At 40.2% G+C, this 27,335-nt stretch overlaps 1 protein-coding gene across 1 annotated transcript in view; it reads left to right on the forward strand.

Annotated features, from left to right (window-relative positions):
- USP46 (ubiquitin specific peptidase 46) overlaps positions 1–27,335 on the forward strand; it is a 40,637-nt gene that overhangs the window by 743 nt on the left and 12,559 nt on the right. Inside the window, exons 2-7 of the mRNA XM_082316084.1 lie at positions 332–398; positions 7,283–7,437; positions 20,168–20,248; positions 21,041–21,254; positions 23,507–23,736; positions 27,209–27,285. Of these exons, the coding sequence (XP_082172210.1) occupies positions 7,402–7,437; positions 20,168–20,248; positions 21,041–21,254; positions 23,507–23,736; positions 27,209–27,285 (638 nt within the window). The 5' untranslated portion in view covers positions 332–398; positions 7,283–7,401. The remainder of the gene's footprint in view (positions 1–331; positions 399–7,282; positions 7,438–20,167; positions 20,249–21,040; positions 21,255–23,506; positions 23,737–27,208; positions 27,286–27,335) is intronic.

Raw genomic sequence — 27,335 nt, forward strand, 5'->3', positions numbered from 1 at the left:
AAGTCCCTGCTTCCCAAAGAGGTGGAGATATTGCTGGTAATTCATAGCTTCCTCTCTCAGGGAGAAACAGTATGTCTTGTCTCATACTGAGCTGCTACCAGCAGAGCACCTGAAAGTGTATGGCAAGAAAATAACACGTTGGTCCACTATCCCTGAGAGTTTTCTGAACCCTGCGTTTAAATTACCCTCAGCAGATCTAAACCGATCTGATTCAGCCTGGAACAAACAGTCACATAGTTGCAATCAAGGGATAGCTCTAGAAAATGTTTCTTATCACTTCTAGTTACCTCTTCTGTCTAATTCTTAATACTTCCTTAAAACATTGTTGCAGATGTAATCCCTGTGCCAATAAGTCTATTGCGAGTACATCAGGATTCAAAAGCTGTCTGGGGCTCTAGGTAAGTCACTCTCTGCATATGAATTTGTGAGGCATGTAGCTTCAGGTTATTTCAAGTGGGGTTCTCTGCAATGACCATTTTCTATAGAAGTCAGATCGGTCCTTTCTTGTAATGTAGCCAAAAAGATGAAGTGGCATCCAAACCTTTACATTTTTACCACCTGTGCCAGTGGGATGAACGTCAAGCTCGGTTTCTTCTTTTCCAGTACAGAATGTAAACTAGCACCTCTGTTAGCATAGCAAACCAGTGATCAGTATCCACCCCAGATGAGCATTTTAATTATTCAGATAAAATTCTGCTCCTTTTTCTTCCTGTGCATGAGCTTTCTTCTGTCTTCCCCATACAAACTTTGCGTTGTTTGCCTTCTCTCTGGCTCTATGGAACTCACTTTCTTGTCTGATAGTGGCACTGCTTCAAGAGGAGGAATGCAGAGGCCACCTGCCCTGTCTGTCCCTTCCCAAACTTTCCCTATAGAATAAATTACTGTCCTAGCAAGGGTCAGATGTGGGTTCGAGCCTCTTTACATGCAGGTAGGGTTCTCCTGTTTCCTGGGAAGTGCTGCAACCATTGAGTTACTACCTACAAGACTGCAGGTAGATCTGCTCTTTCTATGTTTTGTTGGAGGGAAAGGGCTGCCTCTAACTTTTATCTGAACAAACTTCTCAGCTGGGCACTGTGTCTGCCTACAAGCCCAGCTATCCTGGGGACTTGTGGGAAAGCCCACATTACTGGTGGATCAAAGTACAGCTTAATTGTGAGGTGGATCCTGGATCACTAACCAGGAGAGATGTAGGTCTGGTCATGAGCAGAAGTGGCAGGAACTTCAGTTATGGGAGCTTGACTAGTGAGCATGAAAGTATTTAAGGGAGGAGAGGGGGAGTACAGACAGTTGTTACAAGAACTATACTTAAGAATCAGATACTTAATGTGCTACCTTTTGTTCCATACTGGTCACCTCATAGCAAAGAGGAGCCTTTGCTTCTTTTTGGTGTGAGAGGTTAGCAGGTTCCACACATGCCCAGGAAAAACTGTCAGGCACCCGGTCAACCATGCCAGTAGATGTTGTTAGGTCTGTTTACATTAGGGCACTTCCACTTGAGGTAGTCATGGAGAAGAATATCTGAAGGTCTGCATTTTGAAGTTAGCTAAGTGGCAGCTGGGTGCCTTGGTTATTTTGTGGATTTAGTGTTGAACTTTTTAAGGAGTCTGTGGTGATCTGAATGCAATTGTTCAAATCTTGAAGAGTAGTGCTCTGGTCAGCCAAGTCTCTCTTTGTGGGATGCACAAATTTAATCTCAAAGTCCCTGGTCTGATACCTTTCTCAGCTGAAAGACTTTTGAAAAACAGTTGTTAAAAAACATCATGTTGGGTTCACCAAGATGCACAATTGTCACTAATGTTTCATTTCAATTTCACTGTCTTTCTCCACACTGATACAAAGGAAACCCAAGCAAGTAAAATCGTGATGTGACCATCAGTCTTTGCAGATGGATGACAGTATCCATCTGTATTAAATAATTGGCAGGTTTGGGACCTTACAATGCAGTAGCCTTTTTTTTTTTTTTTTTTACTTGATTAAAACTTCGACATGCTAATGTAATAAAAATGTAATTTGATTAATTTATGCCACAATTTACATAAAATGAAAAAGCTATTTTAAATTCATGCTGAAAATAGACTAAATGCCACTTACAGCCTGTCTGCTGTCAAAATATCCTTTGTGTTTAGTCCTCAGAGTGTATATTAGTTAAAATTAGAGCCTGTAGAATAGTACAAAAATAATAAATAAAATCTTTGGAGAAGAAGAGGAGAGCAAGCCAGAATTGTTATTTCCTTTCCAGAGGCAGAAATAGCAATACATTTCTGTTAGAAACTTAAGTTTTCTGTTATTTTCACTCAGTGAGTCTCTTCTTTTTTGATAAATTACTTCCATGGCTAAAAATTTTGGTTATCCTTTCTAGCCGATATGTATGATTAGAACTTAAATAGTATCTTTCCAACTGAAAGCACATTTTGTATAGATAAGAAAAATGCCAGTAAAGTTTGCTGGTGAGCTTTCTTGCTGAATAAAATACCCGATAAAGAGGCCATTCTTCAAGCTTCTAACTTATGGAAATGTGGGAATATTTTCAGTTGAGTAGTGAGTGTCAGGGAAGATTAATATTATGTAAACTGATGAAGCAATATACAGAAGTTCTCTTATTTTCACTGTTCAGAGCTCCTAATATTTTTTTTTTTAAACACAATTAAGCAGAAGGAAAAAGGCACGAGTAAGATTTTCTGAGATCATCACACCTCTAGGCCATTATCGATCATCGAACTGACTGTAAAGGCCTAAACAGCCTCTTCACAGAATAGGCTCTTTAATGGTTATTGCTGTAGAACGATTAGCCCCTTTTATCTACTGAGTCAGCCTTTGGTGTATTTGACATGAATGTATTTGCACCTGTCTTATTCTGCTATCTTTGGACTTTCAAATCTGATGTCTGGCCAAAAAAATGAAGTCAGATGCTGTAAATGTATTTTGTTTTCTTCTGTCAAATAGCAATTTCTGAGAAAAAGGAAGAGATGGTATTCCCTCTCTGCCAACTAGTATAATGTTTACATTAGCAAAGGTAGGCAAGATTCAGAGATGAATGTAATGCAAAGTTTTATTTTCCGTGCTTCATATTTGGTAGGTGACAGTATGACTTGTTAGGATTCTAAAGATGAAGTTTTACTGTATTTTAAATCAAGAGAAATAATTTCTGAGATAATTTGGAAATGCTAGGTAGGTGTTGCTTTGAAGCTGACGGTCTAAAAGAAGAATAGTGATTCCGAAGTTTGGGGGGGCGGGGGGTAGATTAAGAGGCCCTCAGGAGACTCCCCATCTTTTCTGTGAATTGCCATGAATTTCTCATGGACTACAACTCACTCTTACCATAAGAATTTCAAGTATAAATAGAGTGGCTTCGCAGACCTGTTATGAGCCAGGCACTACAGCCTCAGTCCGCGGAGTGCAAGTTGGCATTTGGCATTGTACTAAAGCTCCCAATCTGTTCTGCTGTGGGGGCCAAGCTTTGTGGAAAATCCTTAGCCCTCATGCTTGTGTCTACATATTTGCCATTCTGTTAAAGACATATTGATATTTTTTGTAGAACATAATTTAATATGAGATGCAAAATATAAAAAAATGTTCATAAAATTCTAAACATACATTGTCAGCACTGAAAGATATCTGAATTCTCTTTTAATTCCTATTATGTATTCTCCCACCTTCCAGAAAACCTGAGTATTGTTTTACCTGCCTTTTCCATTAAAATGCCCTTTTAATTGCCTGGAAATGTACCCTAAATTTGATTCTGTTCCAAACACTTGTTCAGCAAAACTGACTGATGATTACCCATTTCTGGACCAGAGTTTATTACAAGAAAAACATAAATGAACCCTCTGTGGAATTTCCCAAGATTTCTGGAGAGGAAATGCAATATCCTCTTTGTAGCACAGAGTGAGCAGATATTCTAGTCCCAGCTTTGCTACTAACTTTCCTGTGTAACTTTGAACAAGTTGCTAAATTTCTGCTGCCTGTTTTCTTGCTTTGTAAAAGAAGCTAATATTAACTTGCCACCCAATAATCTGACAAGTCTGAGTGAATGTTTGCAAAGTACTCTGAGAACGTCAGATGGAAAATGTTATGGAAGTCCTAGCCTCTGCTAGCCAAAGACTATATTTACAGTAGGTTCTTGTTTTATGTAGTGAAATGAAAATGTTCAAGCGTATAACCAGATGAGACCACGACTGATCTAAAATTAAATGCAGGAGGCATTTTTTGACCTTTCAACAGAAATTATATAAGCACTCTTAGGTTATAAATAGTCCTTTGTTTTCCTTCTCTTTGTCTAACACTCAGAAGAAACACAGGGTTAGTTGTTTGTTATGGATAGGGCAATGCTTTAGAGTGGAAACAATTGTTCACTGTTCTTTATTTATACAGTTCCTATAATGTTTGTAACTAGCATTTGTTGCTTTTCTTAGCACTTTTTTATCTTCAAAAAGGTACAGAAATAACTTTCTAGTCCTGAAAATGACAACACCAGAAGAAAACCAAAACACTCACCAGCCTATTTCAAGTGTGAAAGTCTCTTTCCTCTTTGCTGGTTTGATATATGACTGAAGACCAAAAAAGCCAGTGATAAACTACTGTTAAACTGGCCCATAAACACTTGTATATTATTTCCTATTTTTATTATGAATCCTCAGAAATAAGACATGTGTCCACCCTGAAATGGAAGTATTTTTATTAGTATGAAGGATAATGATATCTAATTTTTCACAGAACGATGTAAGTATGTGCATATTTCCAAATACGCTTATTTTCAATAGTAGTCATTTCCTTGAACAACTAATAAATGCTTAACTAATAGCAATTTAATTTTGTGCTTAAAAAAAAAAAAAAAAAGTTTAACAAACAGAAGCCACCTGAAACCTTACACTGAACTCAAGTAACTGGCATCAGTGAGAAAGCAAAAGTATGAAAATACCACTTACCTTTTTCTTACTTTTTTTGTTTTCCTACTTTGTATGATTCTCTGGGGTTCATATTATAGGAATAACATCCTTGGCATTAACATATATGTGAGGCAAGTGGCTTTATTAGTTACCACATTTTGTTTCATTTAAATTTTTAATCACCTTTCAAACCCATTCATTTGCTTCATGACTTTTCACTGAGATCAAGTACGATTCTCTGCAGTAAATTGGAATAAATGGGCTGCAGCAAAGAGTATGCAATTAGGCTTCTGGAATAAAAGGGATGTATCCGAGTTTAAAAAACAGCTATAGTGCAGTATTGTCAGTCTCTACAGGCTACTTAGGAATGCACTGGAGACCAAGGAGGCTTTGATTGCTTCAGAACTGAGGCTGGGGGTGGCCAGTCCTGAAATGACACCTCGGCTTAATTCCCATTTCCCTTGGTTATGTCAAGAAAACCTGTGATATTACGTATAATCCAGTCCCCAGAGTTTAAGCAAATTAAACACTTGGGATCAAATTCACACATAATGTAAGACCATGAACTTAATAGAATTATACCAAGGATTATTTTTTTCTCACTGTTACATTATTTGATGGGTCTTTTACATAGTGATTCGTGGATTTATGAAGCAGTTTAGTAGCCCTGATGAGTTCACTCCATAAATGTCCAAAAATCTTTTTCCATCCTATACTTCAAATGTCTACAATGATTTGATATAACTAATCCAATTTACTGAGGAAAGAAAGTTCTGTCTCTGTGACAACTCCGTTTTGAGTTTCTTTGCTGAAACTGTCAACAGGATACCAACTAATGCCAAATTTGCTACCATTTTTATAAGTGGGCACTTGTCCACCATGAGCTGGATTGAGGCCACTTACCTAACAGTATTCTCAGGGTAGGAATTTATCTTTAGATGCTACTGCTGATGCCAGATTTTTGTTAATAATCATAGAACTTCTCTTGAAATTAAAAAAAAAATATTGACTTCAGAATGTTTGCTGTAAATAACGCCTGTGGGCCAGGCTCTATAGGCTGAAATTATTATATTCTAGCATCAGGAAGGGAAAAGCGTAGCCAAGCCTGAGCATGCCATACTGCCAGGTGCTGTTAGGAGCAGAGGTGCCTGGAGAAATGTTAGCAGTTGTCTCCCTTCATTTGAATGATTTCCTCAGCGTAGCAGGGGAACAACACACGGGCCTTCAGCTTCTGCTGAAAACAGTGACATCTGCCAAGGAAAAGGGGAGTTCTAAGATGAAGCATTGCCCTAGCTGAGCTCCGTTCTTGCTTCTCTCAGAGATTTGCTGTGTGGCCTGAAGTTAGCTATTTAACAACCTTGTGCCTATTATCATGTGTGTAAATTTAATGCACTCATACTACTCTACCTTGGAGAAAGGCATGGGCCTTCACTGACTTGTGTTTGAAGAGGAACTGAGATTTTTGCATTAACAGTGCTGTATAAATGCCACATGTTGTGAACTTGTGAGCGAGCACTCTGGCACTAAGAAGCGTGGTGTGGACACGGTACCAAACAGCATTTGTGAAGATAAATGTTGTCTGCATGAACGGCAACGCAGAGCACCTGCTGCGGGCCCTGTTGCACTCCAGCCCACTGTTCTGGGGTTTGCAAGTGCCTGGGCTCCCGTGTACCTCGAACGAGGCGGGGAGAGCACGTCCCAAAGCACAGCGCTGCCGTCGCTGCCGCACATCCATGTCCTCCCGCCTGGACCCTGCCGCCCGGATCCTGCCGCCCCGCTGCCCGCCCGTATGATTCCGCGGGCGCCGAAACCGGAGCCGGGCAGGCCCGCGGCCGTGCCAGGCCGGGGGATGCAGACGGCCCCGCCGCCGCCGGAGCGCCCGTCCCGCGCCGCTGCGTGCCGCCGGCGGGGCCGCGGGCCGGGGGAGGCGGCGGGGCAGCCCCCGCGCCCCCTCCTCCCCGCAGCGCATTGGCTGCGGCGGCGGCCGCCCCGGCCGGGCCCGCCGGGCCGCCCCCGCGCCGGCCGCTGCCGCCGACCTGCCCTTCCCCGGCCCCGTCAGCGCGGATCGGCGGGCGCGGCGCTGCAATGGAGCGGCGAGCGGCAACGGCAGCCGCCAGGAGAGGAGGAGGAGGAGGAGGAGGAGGAGGAGGAGGAAGGGAGAGATTAGCGCGGTGCCGGCTGGCGCAGAGGCGCGGCTGAGCGCTCCAGCGGGAGCCCGGGGCCCTGCGGACCGTGCGAGCGGCAGAGGCGGAAGGAGCGGAGATGCGGCTGCTCTCCCCGCGCTGCTGAAGCGCCCGGCCGCTCGCCCGGAGGAGGGAGGGCAGGGAGGCCCGGCCTCGCTGCTCTGCGGGCGCAAAGGGTGCCGGTGCAGTCCCCTCCTCTTGCTTTTATCCCAGCCCCGGAGCAGAAGCCGCCGCCGCCGCCCCCTCTCCATTCCTGCGCTCTTCCCACCATGAGCGGGGCTGTTTTCACCTTATAAAGATGGCGGTGTGGGATCGCTGCAACCTTTAGACTAATGACTGTCAGAAACATCGCCTCCATCTGTAATATGGTGAGTGCTCGCGGGCAGGCGGGCCGGCGGGGGCGGGGGCGGCACAGCAGCCCCTCCGGGGGCAGGCCCTGCTGGGGCCGGCGGAGGGGCGGCCGGGGGGCTCCCCCCAGGGGCGCCAGGCAAAGGAAGCCCCCGCATCCCTGCCCCCGGCGGCGGGGGAGCCGCGCAGGCTGCGCAGGGACGTGCCTGGGATGGAGCTGGCCGCCGGAGAGTGGCGATGTCCCGAGGAGTTTTCCCGGGGCAGCCCGGGAGTGGGCCGGGGAGGGACGGAGGTGCTGAGCTGGTGCGGAGCCCTCTGGAGCGGGGCTGGCCCCGGCCGATACGCGTTGCAGACGGAGCCGCAGCCGCCCTTCCTCCTCCTGCCCTAATAATCCTGCGAAAGGACCCCAGAGTTGGGCTTTGAGTCCACATTAAGTCAGTGACCCCATTTAACCCTCTCAGGCGGGTACTCTGTGGTCTCATGGGGTCAGGAGCTCCCCACGTTACACAGAAAACGAGGGTGTTTAGATGCCTGGTAATATGCTTTTGGATCCCGATGCTAGGTACCTGTTCTAGGAAGTCTTGGCTTTAGAGGTAACATCAGGGTTTAGCTTGCACTGCATGTCACTCAGAGAGGACTGCTGTTTGTTAAGGACTCTTGAATCACTTAGCTTTCTCTAAATCAGACTAGGCAATTAGGAAGGAATGAGGAAACATTAATATTTCGGTTTGTTGTGTTCAGACTTTGCCACTTTCCTCCCCAGGAAAAGTTGAAAGGACACTTTCTGCATTGTGCTTGGGTCTAATTTTAATCCTAGCAAACTTGGAGCATCTGATTGCATTTAGGTTTTTGAAACTTCTTGGCAGGGGAAGGGAGAGTTCAAACTTTGTCTGTCAAAGGTTTATTAATACAGCGAGGCAGTAATAAACTTGCCAAAGAAATGGGTGTGTGCTAAGCACCCCAACGCAAAGCAGAGAAGCCTATTTCTGCACATTTTCTTGTTTTAGTCTGTATTTTCCCCCCTTATTTCCAGGTTCTTCAAGAGCAGCTACGCGCAGTTGCCAGCTTCCCTCCATGTGGTGCTCCAGCATGCCTTGTGCTGGTGATGCCACACATACCATTCATCTGCCCTGGAGAATGGAGCCTACCTCTAGGGTAAGGCAACAGGCACAGCCCCAGAGGCCTGGCTCCTGCGGGGTCAGCAGCAGTGGTCTGGGGGAGGGAGTGCGGATTGCGAGCCTGCTCCCCTTCCACGTGTCCACGCTTCCACTAAAGTGGGCTTGCTCTTTTGTTTCCAACCAGATGCCCAGGGCATCCCACGCATAGTTCTGACTTCAGCCTCAGTCCTCCCTTTGAAACGCCTGCTCTGAAATGCAGAGAGGGAGGGTTGGATGTGGGGTTAGAAAAACTTAATACAAAATCCAGACTTGGGGTAAAATAATCTGGATGCTCACCTTTCTTCACCAACAGCAAGTAGTTTCCTAAACTTTTCATTGTTCTTAATAATTTCCAGTCCTGTGGGCCAGGGATACTGCAAAGAAAGGTTTAGGCAACAGTACAGGACTGAAGAGAAAACCTGGGCGCACTTACCATCCTTCTGAGGCAGGCTCTGGTTTTTATTGCTGATGAATGGTGAGTGTGATGCCCTGCAGACTGCATAAGAGAGCACCGCATGAAGGGGAGCTGGAGACTCTTAGGTGGCTGTAAGACCTTAGCATTGGCATAAAGTAGTAGGAACTCCACAATTTCTTTCGTGTGCTTCAGACAGATGCACTTGCATACAGTATGCTTCTCCCAAAGACTGAACAGATTCTCAGCAAAACCGATGAGGTTGTTCTAATGGTGTGCTGCTCAGCTGTCACTGCCAGTATATCCTGCAAAAGTAGCATCCGAGAAATGGAGACACTGAAGGGAAGAATTAGAGCCTCAGGCAGAAAAGGCATACAAGGGCTCATAGTTCAGCGCAGTTCTAGCTCATGGTACCAGTACTGTGACAGAAGGTGAAGTTGGTTTAATGATAACGATGTTTTAAAGCTACATATTCCTTGGGGTCTGTGCACTTAGCTTTTAGAGATGTTGTGTTATGCTGGTCATGTTTAGTCTTTTCCGGATAACCCACAGGGACTGGAAGTCCTTTTAGGAGAGAAAGCTGAGATTTTCAGAAAGCTGCAGGAATTTGGGGCTGTAAGAGAATCATAAATTCTTGGAAGTATTGGGAACACTGCATTATGGCTCCTCCAAAAATGTGTCCGCGTAGATGAGGTGGTGGACTTGAACTCAATGGTCTCTGGGAGGAGCTATGACAACCCTCCGTAAGAATGGGACTTTGGAAGGTTAGGGGTATATAAGAAAACCTTATACCTGTATAAAACCTGAATATTTGCAGTGCTAGTTTGATTTAGGGCATCTGTAGAAGTCTGCCAGACAAAGATGTTAATTCCCAGACCTTGTTCCTGCACTATAACATAGTGCTTGAAGAACCGAACTACTTACAATTTGTGGACTAAGAAATAGCTGCCTAATTCTTAGGTAATATAATACATTTTGGTGTATAATGCTGCATAATAGTATGTTTCTAAGTTTTTTAACCTGGTTGAACACAGTAATGAAAAAAAAAAAATCTGTTCTTTTTTTATCTTTTTCCATTACCTTTCCACTTGAGAGTGTTCACAGAGATTTTTTTTTCTTAACTTTTGCAAAAAAATGGATGATGCCTGGTTGATTTGGGGAGGAGGGGCAGGGGGAGAGAGATAGAGGGAGGAATTGGTCCTGAAATACTTGTCCCTCTCTGAATGCAACATAGATGGTGTTTTCAGTGGTAGTCCTTTCTTGGCAAAGTTTTTTGTGTTTGTTTGTCCAAGTACTTTCAAGTCCTGAAGGGTAAAAATAGATGAAATTTAACCCAATTAATTTAGCTCAAGGCAACCTGGCTAGTCAGCATTTTAGGATGTATGTTTGCTATTTAATTGACTTCCTGAGGTCTAGTATCTCAGGTTGTAGTTTTGATCTCGTGAAGATAGAAGAGATTCAGTCTTTTCCAGGAAAGATCAAAACAAGTATAGTGAAGCAAGAAAGCCAGGAACACTATTTAACTTGCTTGCAGAAGAGATCTATTACTATATATTCACTGGATAGGCTCTTGGAGCTAACCAGTAAGAAAAAACATTAGGTGCAAACATTCCACTTGGCACATTTATTTGTAATAAATATTCAAATGCACAACTTCTAGAACAAAACAAAATTCCTCTATTGTCTTTTACCAGTTTGGTCCCCCTGGTTATAATAACAATAGCACTAGTTATTATTCACTCATTTGGTTAATGATACCAAAGAGCTAAAACTTGTTCTGCTGGGGCGGAGGGAATGAAGGGAACTGTGCCTGAAGGAATCAGTGGGACTCTTATTCGGGCACAGTGGCCACCCTCACTGAAAAGGGAGGTCTAGTCCCCAAAATGATCCTCTTACCTGCGTTTCAGACACTGGGAAAGTTCATCCACTCTGTCTGCTCACCAGGTTCACCACAGAAGGAGGTATACAATAGGCAGTCATCAGCTTTTACGTAGGACAGGTACGGCAGATGTGAAGAAGCATAAGATGCACTGAAGAAACCCTGTTTGAGGGAATACCAACACCTGGTGCCATGTAACCCTTGTAGACTGCAGACACAAACTAGGGATGTGCTTTTAGCCCCTAGGATGCTGTAATCCTCTTTGGTATTGTTTCTGTGAGATAACCTGATGACTCAAGTACAAAATGCTGGTTCAAAGGTAGATAGGCATGCTGGCATGTTAGGATTGTTGCTTACTGAAATCCTCTGCAGTATGTTTCTCTGTTGATGAGCTTTTGGTACAGCCTTGAGGTCTGAGTTAAGCTCATGCTGCAGCTGTGGCCTAGGGATATACTGTTATGTGCAGTGAAGGACATCTACCCATTCCAGAATGTATTGACATATTTTTACAGAGATGGCTAACAAGCTCTGTGGACCATATTTCTCCTAATACCTTTTAGTATTCTGCTGAGAACAGGTATTAATCCCCCCTTTCATAATTTTGTAATGGTATTTCAAACAATCTGATCTGCACTTCAGAGTGCTCTGTCAAGTTAATAAATGGGACATTCTGAAAACATTTGGATTGCTTCTGATACAAGGTATCATCTGAGATACCTCACAGTTGCTCCTGGTAGTTGTTGTATAGATATCCTTTGGAAAAAAAGTTGTACTTCCTCACATTAATTTCATTTTTTATTAATTGGGCTTTCATGTTAGTCATTCTTCTCATAGTCTCTATGAGTTTCATAACAATTGGTGTTTTTCTTCAGGAAAACATTCACACAATTCACCAGGAATTATGTGAATACCTGTGAATTTCAGCTTTTGTTTTTAAAAAAGAAAAAAACTTTCTAACCATCCTAGAAACTAGTGGTAGAGAAAAACATAAAAACCTGGGAGTCTCTGCATTCAGGAAACAAATAATTGTTGGATTTTTTGTTTGTTTATTTGTTTTTAATGTCATGATTTTAGAGACTCATTGCAGGATTTATTTGAATATAGGGCATTGGCAGAATGAGGGCTCAAACTACAAAGATACATTTGGAAAATGCTTGATATGAAAAATTACAATTGTAATGCTGTAAAAATAGTCAGATTCTGCTTCGTACAATAAGAGTGTTATTGGATTACAGAATTGATCATTATGACTTTCAACTGGATTTATTCATTTGGACAACCTGCAGTGTATATTTCTTCATGGCTTTTAAAATGTCTCATAAACAGAGATTAAGGCAGAATAATACATGCCAAGACAGTAAAACAGTTACCTGAAGGCATATTTAGATTGATGAAGGAAACCAGATTTTTACATCTGAAAAGATTAGTTACATGCAGTTCAAGCAATGCAATTTTAGAATCATAGTCTCAAGAGTACACAATTTCAGTATGATATATATAGACAATATAGAAACAAAAATTTGGAAAATATAGAGAATGTGAAGTCTAATTATTGTAATACCTTTCTGAAGTAATGAGAAACTTGAGAGTATGGCTAACAAGTGGGTACCGGACTGACAAGCAGAAAGTGTGCATTCCATCAAAAGATAAACAGAAGTCCACAAAAGATATTTTTTATTGAATAGAGGAGGATATGCAAAGTGAGAAACATCCTAATACATCATTTCCAATGTATAACCTGAATTAATGACTGAGGCTTGTCTTGCACGAATACCTTTTTTATGGCTAAAGTGGTTATTGTGCACTTACTAGCTGTTCAGAACATAAGCACAACAGGATAATTCATGAATACAGTGTGTGGCTTACACTGTGCTTCTTTTAGATGCATATAGTCTTTGGCTTCAAGTTGCTGAATTAAGAGCAAACCAGTGGTTATGCTAAATACCTTAATAAAGGAACCTCTTAATTACAGCTCAGCAAGGCTGAGTGAGTCCGAATTGTGGAAGAGATGGGATTAAAAGCAGACTCTGAACCCTGATTAACTGTGCGCGGTGGGCAAGTGCTACACAGGAGGTGAGGTTCTGATGGGCTTGAAGAGCCACAGTCTGTGGCGTGTAAATCATAGCCAGTCAGAGAAGCAGTTAGCTAAGTCTCTTCTGCTGATCTTCCTTTAGCTTCAAGAAACTGTCCTTGGCTGGCTGTTTGGTAGATACACTTATATACGTCATGTACATTATGTACTCTTAACATCACAGTATATCTGTGCTTCTGGGGAAGAAATGAGCTTGCATCTCCATCGTCAGGGCTCCATTATAAGCATGTTCTTGGGTATGCTCAGACTCTGCAGAAAAGGCTGCTGTGCTGACGGTTTCAAGCCAGCCATTACTCAATATTGTGTGTTGTGGTTGTTTAATTTGATTTCACAATTAATGACCTAATAATAGTGGCATCTAAACTGTCCTAGGACAATAAAGTCTTCAACTGTTCACTGTGATTCTATTTGATAAACCTGTGTTACTTCTGATGTATGTCTGTCAAACTTGAAGATTTCCAGTGATGGTGACTACATCATCCCTCTAGGCAGTCTATCCCAATGTTTCAATGTCCTTATGTCTAGAATGTTTCCTAATGTCTTACCTGAATCCACATTACCGTAATTTGAGCTTGGTACTTCTCACCCTGTCCACCCTTGAGGTTGAGAACAGACTAGTTCCCTTCTGTAACAAAGTATATACTTGAAAATATTGTCATGCCCTGCTTCAGCCTTTTCTGTCTTATGCAACACAACCCTGTTCAATCCTTTTTTACAGGTCATTTTTCTCTAGAGTTGAATTTTTCATTTTGACTGCCTTCTGTCAGATTCTCTCCAGTTTTGTTCATCTTTCTTGAAACCTAGCACCCAAGCCTGGACGTATGGTCCTATCTGAAGTCTTACCAGTGACAAATTAAACAGGAAAGTTACTTTAAGAACTTCATAGACTCCTGTCTGTAAGAATTTCATTATGTTGTCAACATTTTTTGTTGTTGTTGTGCTTTTTTGAAATAGCACTGCACAACTGATGCTTATTCATCTTATACTACACTATGGTCTCTAGACTTTTTTTTTTTTTCCCTTTCTTTTTCTTTTAAGCACTGCTACCTTAGTCAGCTGTTTCCCGTTCTGTACATGTACAAGTGATTCTTCTCTTCATGTGCAGAATCTTGCACTTGTCTCAGCTGAATTTCAACAGGTTTTAGAACATTTCTCTAAAAGAAAAACATTGTCAAAAATTGACTGTCAAAATAATTTTGAATTCTAAACCTGTCCTGCAACATAATTGCAGCCCTCATAACTCATGTTATATTGAGATTTAATGAAGATAGTCTTTATTCTGTCTCCGGGTTATCAAAGAGTACTCCAGCTGGTGCAGCTGTGATGAAGTCTAGAAGGTGCCTTGCCTTTAGAATGCTCTGAGGCACCATGTATGCAGTCTGGGTGGCCGAGACAAAAATCTTATTGAAGAAATTATAGTCTGTAAGCAAACCTCTGTCTCTTTTTCACTTGTGAGGCCATCTTGAGGTTATTTATTCTGAAGAAGGAAACTGGCCAAAAAAAAAAATGTTTTTGCTACTTGTTCCAACAAAAGCATGAGTGCCACTAATCCAAGAACAATTAAGCTGGGAATGGAGACAGACTCATGAGAGAATACTGAGTTGCAGTTTGGTAAAGGTTGTCTAATCATGGAAACTTTAAAGGTCAATATTTTTAAAAAATTACTTATGGATTTAGATACTGCACTTCTAACACTTCACTAGAACCTCACTTCCCGTACCTGGTTACTTTGTGCTTTGAGAAAAAACAAGTTTTTTAAGCTATATAAGACTGAGTGCCTTAAACACTTTGTCCAAGATTTTAAGTGATTCGGGATTTCAGGCCTCTCAATTTTTATCCATTTCTTGGTAACCACACAGTAAATAGCTGAAGTTATTTATGGTATATGTAATACATAGATTTGTGATTAGAGATAGTTTAGTGCATCCAGCAAAAAACAAGTTAGGCATTTCCTTTCAAGCTCTTATAATTTGCCTTAATGATCAGAAAACTCTTTGGAAAAAATTCACAAAAATAATTTATTTAGATACATTGTCTTAAATCACCTTTCCTTCAAAAATATAAGTACATAGTGTTTTTTCAGTCAGTCAATATCCTTTTACTGTTTACTATGATCCCCTATGTTTTTCATAGCATCTTCTCTTTCCTCATTTATCTTGTGGCAATAAAGACCCAAAATAGCTCTGCTGGAGGAACAATAAAACATTTCTTTGCAGAAAGAAAAAATGCTAATCATCTGGTTAAATTCTTGTGGGACTTACACTTTAAAAATTACAGAAACATTTCAGGTTTGACATTTAATATCTATGAGTTTGGAAGAAGGCTGGTTCAGCTATTCCAATTACTCACCATACCAAAGTTGAGGTTGTCCCTGAGGACAGTCGAAGTCCAACACCGAGGACAGGTGATGTGTCTATTGAAAGCAGTTGCATATATGCTGCATGGTGTGATATTGCTTGCTCTTCTCTCACTCTTGTTTTCTTTGTGTTGCTTCTGGGAGCTAAGTTTGGATTTTATTTACTGTTGCTTTCTCTCTTTTGAGTTATCCATCACTGCCATTCGGTGGCCAGGAAGCCTTCCACATCTTTCTTTACCTTCCTTTTCCCTTTTCTCCCATATGCTGTGTTTTCCAAAATCCTGAAACTCAGGCTGCCTGGCCCTGAAGCCATTTCTATTTTTATTCTAATTTTTCTTCTACCAGCTCAGACATCACCCTTAGTTTGTCTTAAGTCTTCAGTTTCTCCCTTCAGGAAACAACTCTATTTCTAGCACATTGCTCTCACTTTCCCTGAATACTAAGGAAAAAAAAAAATCTTGTTCACAGCTGTATATGATCTGAAGCCCTTCATCATGGACCAGCCATCTTCCTTCATTGATCTCTTGTTCCTTATATATTTGTTAAATTTCTGGTTTCACAGTTAAATTTTTGTGTGTTTTTTCTTATATTTTTTAGATTTTCTTGTGAACAAGATATTTCTTGTTATTTCTTATTTTGTATTTTATTGTTTGATGGTTATTCATACTGTGTTTATGTTTATTTGGCAATACCAATTTAGTAGGTTTTCCATAGGTGACTTACGAAATGTCCTAATTTCTTTACTGCACTCATTTACTTTAAATTAAGCACATGCATATTTTGACAAAGTTAGTGCCGTTTTTTATAGCTCTATCACACTAGAAAGTCTAGTCTGATTTGCGGTCTTCTGCTTGCAGTATCTTTCATATTAGCTCTAATCCATTTCTCATCCTCCATAGAATAATTGTATTTAGGTTATTTTGCTACATGTGATTTAATGATCTAATCTAATGTCTTTTTTTTTTTTTTTTCCCTGCACTGTTATTTTGTTTACATGCTAAAGGGTAAAGGAACAGGAGGTTTTTCTTCACTTAATCTGTTTCATGTGATGCAAAGCACAAATTAAACTCTTTTAGCAACATTATCAGAAATTTCAGCTGAAAAGAAAACTGGCAGACTTATCCATTGGAAGGCCTAGAGCAAAATAACAGGAGGAAATAATATAGGTCATATGACCGGAATATTTTTGGAGTGATGCTGTGGTAGAAATCTTGGCTTAGCCTGAATTGGCCCATGCTTGGCTATGTCTCCAACTGTATGTCTTTGCCATTTTATAAGGGCTGAATACTGGTTGTTGAATTAAGTGGTGAATACTGATTGTTGAATTAAGTGGTAAAACTTCAGAGAAATCAAGGTTCACCAACACCACAGAATACATAGCAGGAGTTTCCACATTGACCTAGTTCTCACTCTCATAAGGTCTGGCTACCACAGTCACTTTGTTGTATATTTCCTTCATTAGTGTATTCTTTGAAGAAGGAGCCAGTCTCCTTTATTGTCTCTATACCCTGATATGAATTTATTTAATAGTCCCAGATCCCAGTTCATTGACTTATGTGGTCTCTCCTCATTTCAGGCTCCGTGGCCAAACTGCCACTCTTGCTGTTTTTTATGAAACTACAGTAGATTCAGCTGTGGTAGGATATTTCTCCTAGCTGAAGCACAGGACCGTTTATAAAACCATAGAGAATGGATTGCATTAAAAATGTTTGAGACTGCAGAAGTGGCCAAAATGGCTAGCCTGGGAGTGGGAACAAGCACAACCATGCTTAAAACCATGGTAAATAGTCATGGTTGATTTTTGTTGTAGATTAACCTCAATAGGCGAACATGTTTTCTATATTTGATATGGTTGGTTTAAACTGAGTTCTGAATCATCTTTAACACATCTTTAATAACATATTTTTTCCAGTTCAAACCTGGCTTGGGTGTACAGTTTCTGGTATACTTTGGTTGGAAAGAGTTCCAATCATTTCTTCTGCCATCATGTCAACTGCTTCTTGAGGAGACTTCATATGCAAAACATGTAATATATATGCAACGTGGCATGGTTTGAGTTTACTAAATAGTCCGCCTACATTTTTTTTCTCCATGTAAGAAATAAATACACCCTGCTTTGAAGGATTAGGTCTCTGTGCTTCTTACCTGTTTTCCTACTCTTCTTTTTCTATCAATTTAACAGTAACTTTTTGGAGACCTTAAAATAAACCAGACTGAAATTGGCCTTGATATAAGAAGGCCCAACTCCTAATATAAAGTTCACGGGAGTTATGTCAGTTTACCCAAAGACTGAAATTAGCCTCACTGCTTTATTGGGAAACTGGCACACAGTGCTTCATTTTGTATTTATTTCCAACAGTCAAGGCCTGGTTTTGGAGAGGTAAAGCTCTATGATGAGCTGTTACTAAGCATATGTTGTTTCAACAGCATGTACTTTGGAAATTTCCATGCAATGTATAGTTTTTGTATGAACATCAGTTAGTGCACATCATGGATTTGTTTGTTTTTCAGTGGTAATTTTGTTTGGTAAATCCTGATTCTTGCTCTTTCTCACAATATTTACAAGACAATTTAAATGCTAGAAAGGATTTGTCAAACCATCTGGCATCCTCAGAAGTAAGAAACCCTGGCCCTGGAGGAAAGGCAAATGAATAATGTAGGAGCAACTAGTTAGCAGAGCACTTGCATTCTACTTGTCTAACAGCATACACTAACCTGTGGTTTATGAAAGAGTAGGAGGTTACTTTTTAGAGATATTATTTTCCATTGATTCTAGAGTGAGAATTTTTTTCAGTGTGGAAAATACTTCCTGCAAAACTGGAAAAACACTCATTTCATTCTTATGTTAAAGAACTTGATTTGAACGCGAAATATGTAATCGAAGAAAATCTTTGCTTTGATCTGATTGCTGTACAATGAGTATTAACATGAAGATTTTTTTTTTCAGAAGCTGCATTAATCTTCTGTAGTCATGTTTTTCTTTTATCAGACAAGGTTTTGAGGGTAACAGGGGCTGTTTGCTTCTCTGTTAATATCAGATAGGCAAATGTCTATCAGTTTCCTCCCTCTTGGAAAGTCGGATGCTTTGCTGAATCTGTGCATCTTCGGCAAGGCTGACTTTCCAAGCAAAGAAACTAATCTTCATATGGAACTTACATAGTTATCACACTGTCCTCTCCCTTGAAAGGTAGCCAATAATTGCTTTGTACAGATCATTCCTTTTTCCAAGTTTCTCACTGAGGCTTAGCAGAGCCCAGTGAGGACATATAACGTATCCCTCAAGCTTTGCCTTGACCCTTGCGCAGGTAGAGTACTTCAGTCTCAAAGGGAATGCCTCGGAAATCACATACACTTGGTCTGAGCAATGAGCTATGTGTATGTGAGAGAAAGGGGGAGACTGGAAAGAGATCTGATTAGAGGATGTGAAATACAAAATCTTTGGAGCTTTTCTGGAAGCTGCCAACTTGAAGGAGCTATTTTACTTTCAAGGCTTGCAAATTCTCGAAGAGCACCTGTGCTGAGTTTCACACCACCGATTCTGTTGACTAAAATCATCTTCTTTTGATAAGTTGACATGAAATAATAATCTAATATAGCAAGCAAGCAGTAAGGAAACACAAATCAGGCTTTGGGGAGAAGACAGAGACAGGGTGCGAGAATTATTGAATTTGATTACCAGTAACTTTGAAAATTTTAGCTGATCTGAGCCAAGTCTCTGAGCAAATGATACATTGAACAAACCTCAGGAACAGAGGAAATTTCAGAAATTTTCAGATGTTTTATGTGTTGGCATGTTTACAGGGGCATTTTACACGGTTTTATGAAAGTCAACCAACTGTGCTGTTCTGGTGTGATGGAAATTCCAAGGCATAATATATTAATTCTTCACACTGCAGAACATGCTCGGTAAGGAAATAAATGTATAATGTCAGTAAAGCAATTATAATGCAGATTAAAAATTGGCTAACTGATAGGTCTTGAATAAATGTATGTAGGGAATACTTGTCCAAATACAGCATTTTTTGTGAGGTCCTAAAGGGATCTATGTGCTTATAAAGTGGATAGGAGTGATGCCGTTTGCTTTGGCAGCAACCTAGCTTGCTTGCTTGCTTTGTAATCTAAGCTTGTTTAAAAATGGGCATTTTAATATAGCAAAACTACAGGTAACATACAAAATTAGTGGTTGTACTTACCAGACCAGTAGTTGTGAAAGCAACTTTATTGTTGAAGATACAGCTGAACATAACTCGCCACGCCAAGGCAGTGACTAAGAGATGTAACAGTGCTTGGGCTTATGCACCCTTTGATGTTAGGTAGGACAAAACGGCAGATATATTACACTTGCTTTTAATGTTTGTGATGTTATTACTAGAACTGGGTGCCGGCCTGGAGCCCAGTATTGTTAAAGGCTGCTGATGAATTAGAAGGGGTTCAGAGGAGTTTCAGTAATGCTTAGAAAACCTGCCTTACATCTAAGAACTGGTTTATGCAAGATAACTTCAAGGGTTTTGCTTAAGATTAGCAAGTATCTTTATGAGGCAAGAGGTTAATGAGATCCAGCTGTTCATGTACACAGTAAAAATAAGGAGGAGGTGGGTGTGGGGAGAACCACTGTTGTTGTGACCTGTTCACTTCCAATCAGCCATTACTCAAATGTCCAGGTCAGGCCAGCTCCACTACCTAGAACTGCAAATATTTTTATTGGCTCACGTGACTGTTGTGCTTGCCTATTAGTAAGAGTTAGCTTGGCTAATTGTAGCTGAAAGGAAAAAATGAGTTTCTGTCTTGATGCTGTCCATAAATTTATTTTAGAATCTTAATATTCTAAATAATTTCTTCCTTCTTTTTTTATAGGGCACCAATGCCTCTGCTCTGGAAAAAGACATTGGCCCAGAGCAGTTTCCAATCAATGAACACTACTTTGGATTGGTCAATGTAAGTACCATTTTCAGTAGGCAAACCACATACAGAACTATGACTTTGATGTTACTTGAACTTTGGTTTCTTTTCTTTCCCCCCCCCAATCCTGTTCAAAGGTAGGATTTTCTTTTTTTGAAAAAGTGCTGCTCACATTCCAATTTCAGGCAAAGTGGGTTGCAAAACTGTATCAGATGTTTGAAGATAGCTTCATACACCCCCAGAAAAAACAATTTACTGATCATGAATGTTTCCAGGGAGTAAAACTTACACTTCAATAAAGTTAAAGCTCTATTTTAGCTCTGAAACGTGAGGGAGGAAGTGATGGAAGTATGTACAAGCCTAGGTACAGCAGTCTGCATTGGGGACTCTCTGAGGAGGAGCCTTTTTATCTGACTAAGGAGAGAATGATCGTGAAGGGTGTTTAATCACTTGTTTATTCCCATATAAATAAAACAGATAGATACAGTAATTCTTTCCATTGAAAACATTAGTCATTCTGCTACTGAGCAGTAAGATAGAGCTCAGCAAGAGTATGTTAATGTATGGAAACAAGCTTAACAAGATCCACTACAATAAATATATCTCTTGCAAGTGGAAACTTTTACTTTGTATCCTAGTTAATTTAGAACACCATAGGTTTTTTTTCTGTGAAGTGTCAGGAGTGAGTGTGGAAATATATTCCTACAGCAGCTGCATGGCTAAATGGCTGGTATGTGACGGGGCACAGAAGCCAGAAATTGCATGAAGCAACTACTTTTATTGTGATGCACAGGGATTAAGATGATTGTTTTTAATTTTACATGGCAGTTTGGAAACACCTGCTACTGTAACTCCGTGCTGCAGGCATTGTATTTTTGCCGGCCGTTTCGGGAAAATGTATTATCATACAAGGCCCAACAGAAAAAGAAGGAAAATCTCTTGACTTGCCTGGCAGATCTTTTCCACAGTATTGCTACTCAGAAGAAGAAAGTTGGAGTTATTCCACCAAAGAAGTTCATATCAAGGTTACGAAAAGAGAACGGTAAGTGTAAAACTGGAATCCTCTTAGACATTCATACATTGATCAGGAAAGTATAAACAAATATTGGGCAATGTGGTCATATTAATCAGATGTTCAGGTTAGATTTGTAAATTGCTTTTAGTACTTTTTGGGGTTTAGATATTAATATTTTAGTATCTGTGTACATGATATTATTTTTGAAATAACTGTACCAGGTTTCATAAGTTCCAAGAGGTGCATGAATTAATGATGTTTTCACAGCATGGTGGGACAGACCACACTGTACAGTGAGGTAGGGCTGGGAATAGGGTGACACTCTGCCGTAATTTAATTACTTTTTTGTGGAGTATAGCAAAGAGAAACATTGAGGGCAGTTGACAGTATAGAAACTGCGTGACCTAGAAGTGCTACAGGCATCACTAGTCCAAAACACCCTGGAGGACAGGTAACTGTATGTATGTGGGGGACTACATGTCAACTGCTGCTCTTGTTTTTGGAAGTGATGGGCACAGTCTTACTTTGTGAAGCATCAGGCCCTTTTTGAGCATTAGGTTGGCAACAGCATATGCCCAATCTTGTAGTAGTTATGTCTAAGGGATATGAGGAACATCCTGAAATAAGGAAGCCTGCCACACAGCTCCATTGTGGCCTGGATTCATATCAGTGTGGGTGGTATGCTTAGAAACAGGGGAGCTTTGAATGAAGAGACAAAGTACGAGTCGAACACCTGGAAGAAATTGCTTCCTGGTGGCAGCATATAAATGGGCAGTCTGTTCATTCCATAGCAGGCATTTGAAAGTGTGACAAAGTTAGCTCTAAGTCATCTAGTGGTAAATGCCCCCACACTGTTGGGTATCACTTTTAGGGACTGGATCTTATGTTTTCAGCTTTTTTAAATTAGGGCCAGTCTTGGTGTGTATTAACCTGCTTATGTGTCCAGGCTAGACACTGCAAAGCCAAAGGATCTGTGCAATATTTTCTGAGGAAATCCACGTGAGCTTTTTCAGGAGCAGGGGGATAAAAATACACATTTCTTGGGAACACAGACTCTTTTTTCTTCAACATGGTGGGCAAGTTAAGCTTTTACTGGAGAAGTCTGTACTAAAGTACCACTGAGATATTCTCCCCTCCTCCTGCAAGCATTTCTTATTGAAGAGGACAAGTATCTGCTCATCAGAATTGTGTGTGAAAAATGAGCTTTGTTAGATGGTGTTATTATTACTATTTGCAGTGGGTTAACCTTGGCTGGCTGCCAGATGCCCATCAAGCATGTCTCTCACTCCCTTCCTCAGCAGGACAGGGGGAGAAAATAAGATGAAAAAAACTTGTGCATTGAGATAAAGGCAATTTAATAAAAAAAATCAAAGGCTGCATGCAGAAGCAAAGCAAAACCAAAGGAGATTTATTCTCTACCTCCCATCAACAGGCAATTTCCAGCCGCTGCTTGGGAAGCAAGGCTTTGGTATGCATAGGAGTTTCTTTGGAAGACAAACGTCTTAATAATGAACGTCCCCCCCACACTCCTTTCTCTTAGCTTTTATTGCTGAACATGAAGTCACACGCCATGGAATATCCCTTTGGTCAGTTTGGGTCAGCTGTCCCAGTTATGTCCCCTCCCAGCCTCTGGCCCACCCTCAGCCTACCAGCCTTTGGCAGGGGTGATGTTGGAGAGACAGTCCTGATGCTGTGTGCGAGCACTGCTCAGCAACAGCCAAAACATTGGTGCATTATCAACACCGTTTGAGCCACACGTACAAAGCGCAGCACTGTATGGGCTGCTGTGAGGAAAGGTAATTCCATCCCAGCCAGACACAGTACACTAGCATGCGTCAGCATCCAATGTCTTCAGTTTCCCCAGCCATGTGTCTTACTGTCCAAAATCTGTGATGTTCCTAAGTGTCTGAGGGACTTGGAATATATGGGTGAGAGTCAGTGCTGCCTAAAAAGTTAGGCATCTAGTCTAAGGAATTAACTCAGCATGAGCCACCCTCTTGCGTTCTTCATTGACTGTAGTGGGAGCCTACACAACCAACTGCAAAGAAAAGCGTAACCTTTCAGATAGCTAAAGTTAGGTGAGATGAAGCCTTCCCTCAAAGTAGCTTCACTGAAGCCAGTGTGACTGCAAAACTGCTAATCATCTTTGGCATGATTCTAAATACTTTGCTGAGCAGGAGCCAGTGCATGTATTTGGAAAGAAATAATTAATATTTAGTTTGCTTTCTTGAAGGAAAGGATGTACTCAGCTTTAGAAATCTCAACTCTCTTCTTCACAGATCTCTTTGACAACTACATGCAGCAGGATGCACATGAGTTTTTAAATTACCTGCTCAACACCATCGCAGACATTTTGCAGGAGGAGAAGAAACAGGAAAAGCAAAATGGGAAACTGAAAAATGGCAACATGAATGAAGCTGAAGAGAACAATAAACAAGAACTCACCTGGGTGCATGAGATTTTTCAGGGAACACTGACTAACGAAACTAGATGTTTGAACTGTGAAACCGTAAGCATTGGGATAGATTTTTTGTTTTGGTTGTTACCCATTAATAGATAGATACATTTTATATATATAAATATATGAATCTTTTCAGACATCTGAGAATTGTGGATATTCCTGTAGACTTTACTTCTTGAAGTGAGTATATTCTTTTCTAAAAATTTGTTTTTCTAAGCATTACTTGGCTAACCTATGCCAAGTCTTGCTGTCCTGATACATATCTCTACAGTTAAAATCCTTGCTAGTTAATCAATACCCTTCCTTATTACTGTAACTTTGGGAGAAGACATTCACATCATTATTCCATGAATAAGTGAAATGTTAAGATGAATTTGTGTTAAATCAATCCTAAGAATGTGACTGGCATACAGAGGGTTTGTTATTAACAAACCATATGTTTTCTTTTATCGCCCTAATATTTTCTAAAGGATGCTGTCAGTTTGAAGTCTCTTGTGTTTGAAGTATAAGTAAGTAAAAATTAGTTTTAGTTAGGAAACCTGATTGCAAGTCTCCTGTTGATTTCTGTGGTTTTCAATCACATGCTCCTACTTAAAGGGAAAAGAAATAATTTTTTAAAAAGTTCCTCTCTGTCAGGTTGCAATGTGAAAGAGTAACGCAGACAGGAAAACGATCTGTTTTGGGGAGAACAGTGACACTGACTTTCCGAAAAGGTTGGAATTAACCTCACCTAACCTTTGCTTTGTAAAAGGCACGCGTCAAGGATGAACTAGTTTTCTCAGCTCCTTCTGTACATGATGGAGATTGCAAAGGAGCTCCTGCAGGAAGCTCTCCCCATCTGTCTCTAGGCTGTTTCATGAAACAGAAAGTTTTTAGCAGTATCAGGTATCCTGCTCCATACAGCTTGTCCTGGTTCCATGGTGTTACTGAGCTGTTGCATTGTTGGTGCAGCAATGCTGTGAACTGGGCCAGCAAACTGATCTGGCCTAAGAATAATGTGTTTTTAACTCAGACCAGTACTGCTACCAAGGATTTCCTCTAAAGAAAATGCAGCTTTAGATTTAGAAAATGCATTAAGATGAGTGCCCAGAGAAGGTATCTTCAGACAGCAAGCTGAGGTCAAATAGCTAACTTTAGACAGCTGAAGTTAGGTGAGATAAACTCTACCCATGTCCTACCAGATGTGCAAAAGAACATATTCCGATATTTCTAATCATAAAGAATAGCTCTGTACTCCAAGAAAATATGACTTCTCCAGGGATCTCGGTCAGAGAGGGGGCGGGAAAGAGATACAGTGATAGTCAACATGAAAAAGGGGGTTGGACCATGCTTGGAACAAGCTTGTATAAGTGAAAACATGAGAGAGAGATTGAAAATTGATTCTTTAATCTATTTCAATTATAAAAACCTAAGTAATAATAGCAAGTTACAATAAGTGAAAAGGTAGAATTATTTTCTAACTGACAAGTTCCTTTAAATGGTTGTGGCCTAATTCTAAATTGATATCCAGTGTTTACTCAGACAAACTGTACTAAAGTCAGGATGTGTCCCTGGGTAACAGAAAAACTGCACAATACCCTATTTGTAATTCAAAGTGACCAAACTCTATGGAAAAAATAGCGCTAGGTATTGCTGCTGTAGGAAGGCTTGTCTGTAGCTTCCTGTGAATGCAGAAATATTGTTGCTACTTAGGATATTTTCCAGTTTGTTTTTCTTGTATTATTGTATCTTGAAATCTTTGGGAAATAGTAAAATGGATTAAAAGGTGTTCCTTTGCCAAAATATTCATATATAGTGCATGAAGAATCATTCAGATTCCAGCAGTTCTTATTCTCACTTACAAAGAGTGCAGTTTGAATCTGATTTTCTAGCTACCTTTAGTTTTGGTCTGTGTTATTCTAGCTCCAACCAGCTCATCTTCCCCTTTCAGTAAATATTTGATGTGCTGAAATCAATAACAAAATTCCTAGCTTCTTTGTGGTATTCATATGAAACACTATACTTGCCAAAGACTTTTCCAAGTATTAACCTCTTTCTTGATATGCAGTGTGTCTGACAGAACTCTAGTTCCAGCTGTAGAGACACAATGTTCTCTGAAGCTTTGTTGCTCTATCTTTTGAATTCTAGCTGTATGTTTATACTGCAGTTGATTGCTGCCAGTTTTGTGGTTTCCTGTCCCCTGTGGGTCGAATCATGCCCCAGGGAGGATTTTTGTTTGAAGAACTGCTGTCCATTTTAATTGGGTGCGCATTATGCCTCTGTACGTCTTTGATAATATCAAAATTCATCCTGCTAAAGGTGTTCCTCTGGATTCAAGACTAATATGGGCTGCATTCACCATGTTTATAGGATCCCTGACATAATGCAAAGATGAGCTGAAAGTAGTACATAACTTTCACATCCATAGAATTGCAGAAATCTGTGCACGAAGGACTTGCGTCAGAACAATAGATTCAACCCCTCACTGAAGTTCTTGATTTGAACTTCACTATCCTATCATCTGATTTAGTTATTCTATGGAAATGCAGCGACAGGAGGAAAAATATGGAGTGTTCATGCAGCATTTTATAAAGAAAATTGGTTGTTATGAATATGACTACATTCATGTGCAGTAAGTAATTCTGCAATCTTTATGACTCAGTTGAAGTATTACAACAATTATTCGTTTGGATGATTTTTTTTTTTACATTACTTCATCTTCAAGATGAAACACTCAAGTGAAAAAATCATCTCCAAAGCAAAAATCAAGATCTGTCATTCTGAAAATGTTTGGGGTTACTTTTTTTAAATAAAAACTATTAGAATTTTTCTCCTCTTGTTCCGTCTAAAAAACATTGGCAAAATCAAAATGATTTTGCAGAATGTTATCACTTTGCCATTTTTACCTTTAATCTTCTAATTTTTTAATCAAAATTATTGACCAGGAACAATATTCAATGGGGAAATGCAGCTGTGTTGACCAGAAATACAAAGCCAGCCTTTTGAATACTCACTGGAGAGAAAATATAACATGGTTAAATATGCCATTTCTTGACAGATGCTTATTTGGAAAATATCTTCCTTGCATCCTTAGTAGTGGAAATAATTATGTAGGGCATAAACTGCATTTATATAGTGTAATATATTATACAAAGGGTAAATAAAATTCCAGTAAAATAAGAAACTAGGCTGTGTTGCATAACAAGGGAACATATGTAATGCACTAGTCACAGCTAACACAGGGGATGATGGTCCCCCTTTAATGAACAATAGACTGCAGTCACTGGCCCATGGCTGGTGGGCTTGGATAAGTGGAACAGGTGGAAGTTAAATTATATGAAAATTGGATTGGTAGAGCTACAAATAAATATAGTTACACTGAACTATAAAAAAAAAAAAATTAAAAGCACTGAAATTAATTATTTTTTTTGTAATTTATTTCTGCAGAAATTGCTCTAACATTTGCACATGGATATAAGCAGCATTTAGATGTATGGCATTTTACTAAGTCTCTGTTTTACATGTATATTTTTTGCAACAGGTTAGTAGCAAAGATGAAGATTTTCTTGACCTTTCTGTTGATGTGGAGCAGAACACATCAATTACACACTGTCTAAGGTAAATGCATGCATCTCTCTGGCAGATAGTTCTGTCTGACTTTGCTAAAT

The sequence above is a fragment of the Platalea leucorodia genome (genome assembly GCF_965183815.1).
Source record: "Platalea leucorodia genome assembly, chromosome: 6".
In the NCBI taxonomy this organism is placed as follows: Eukaryota; Metazoa; Chordata; class Aves; order Pelecaniformes; family Threskiornithidae; genus Platalea; species Platalea leucorodia.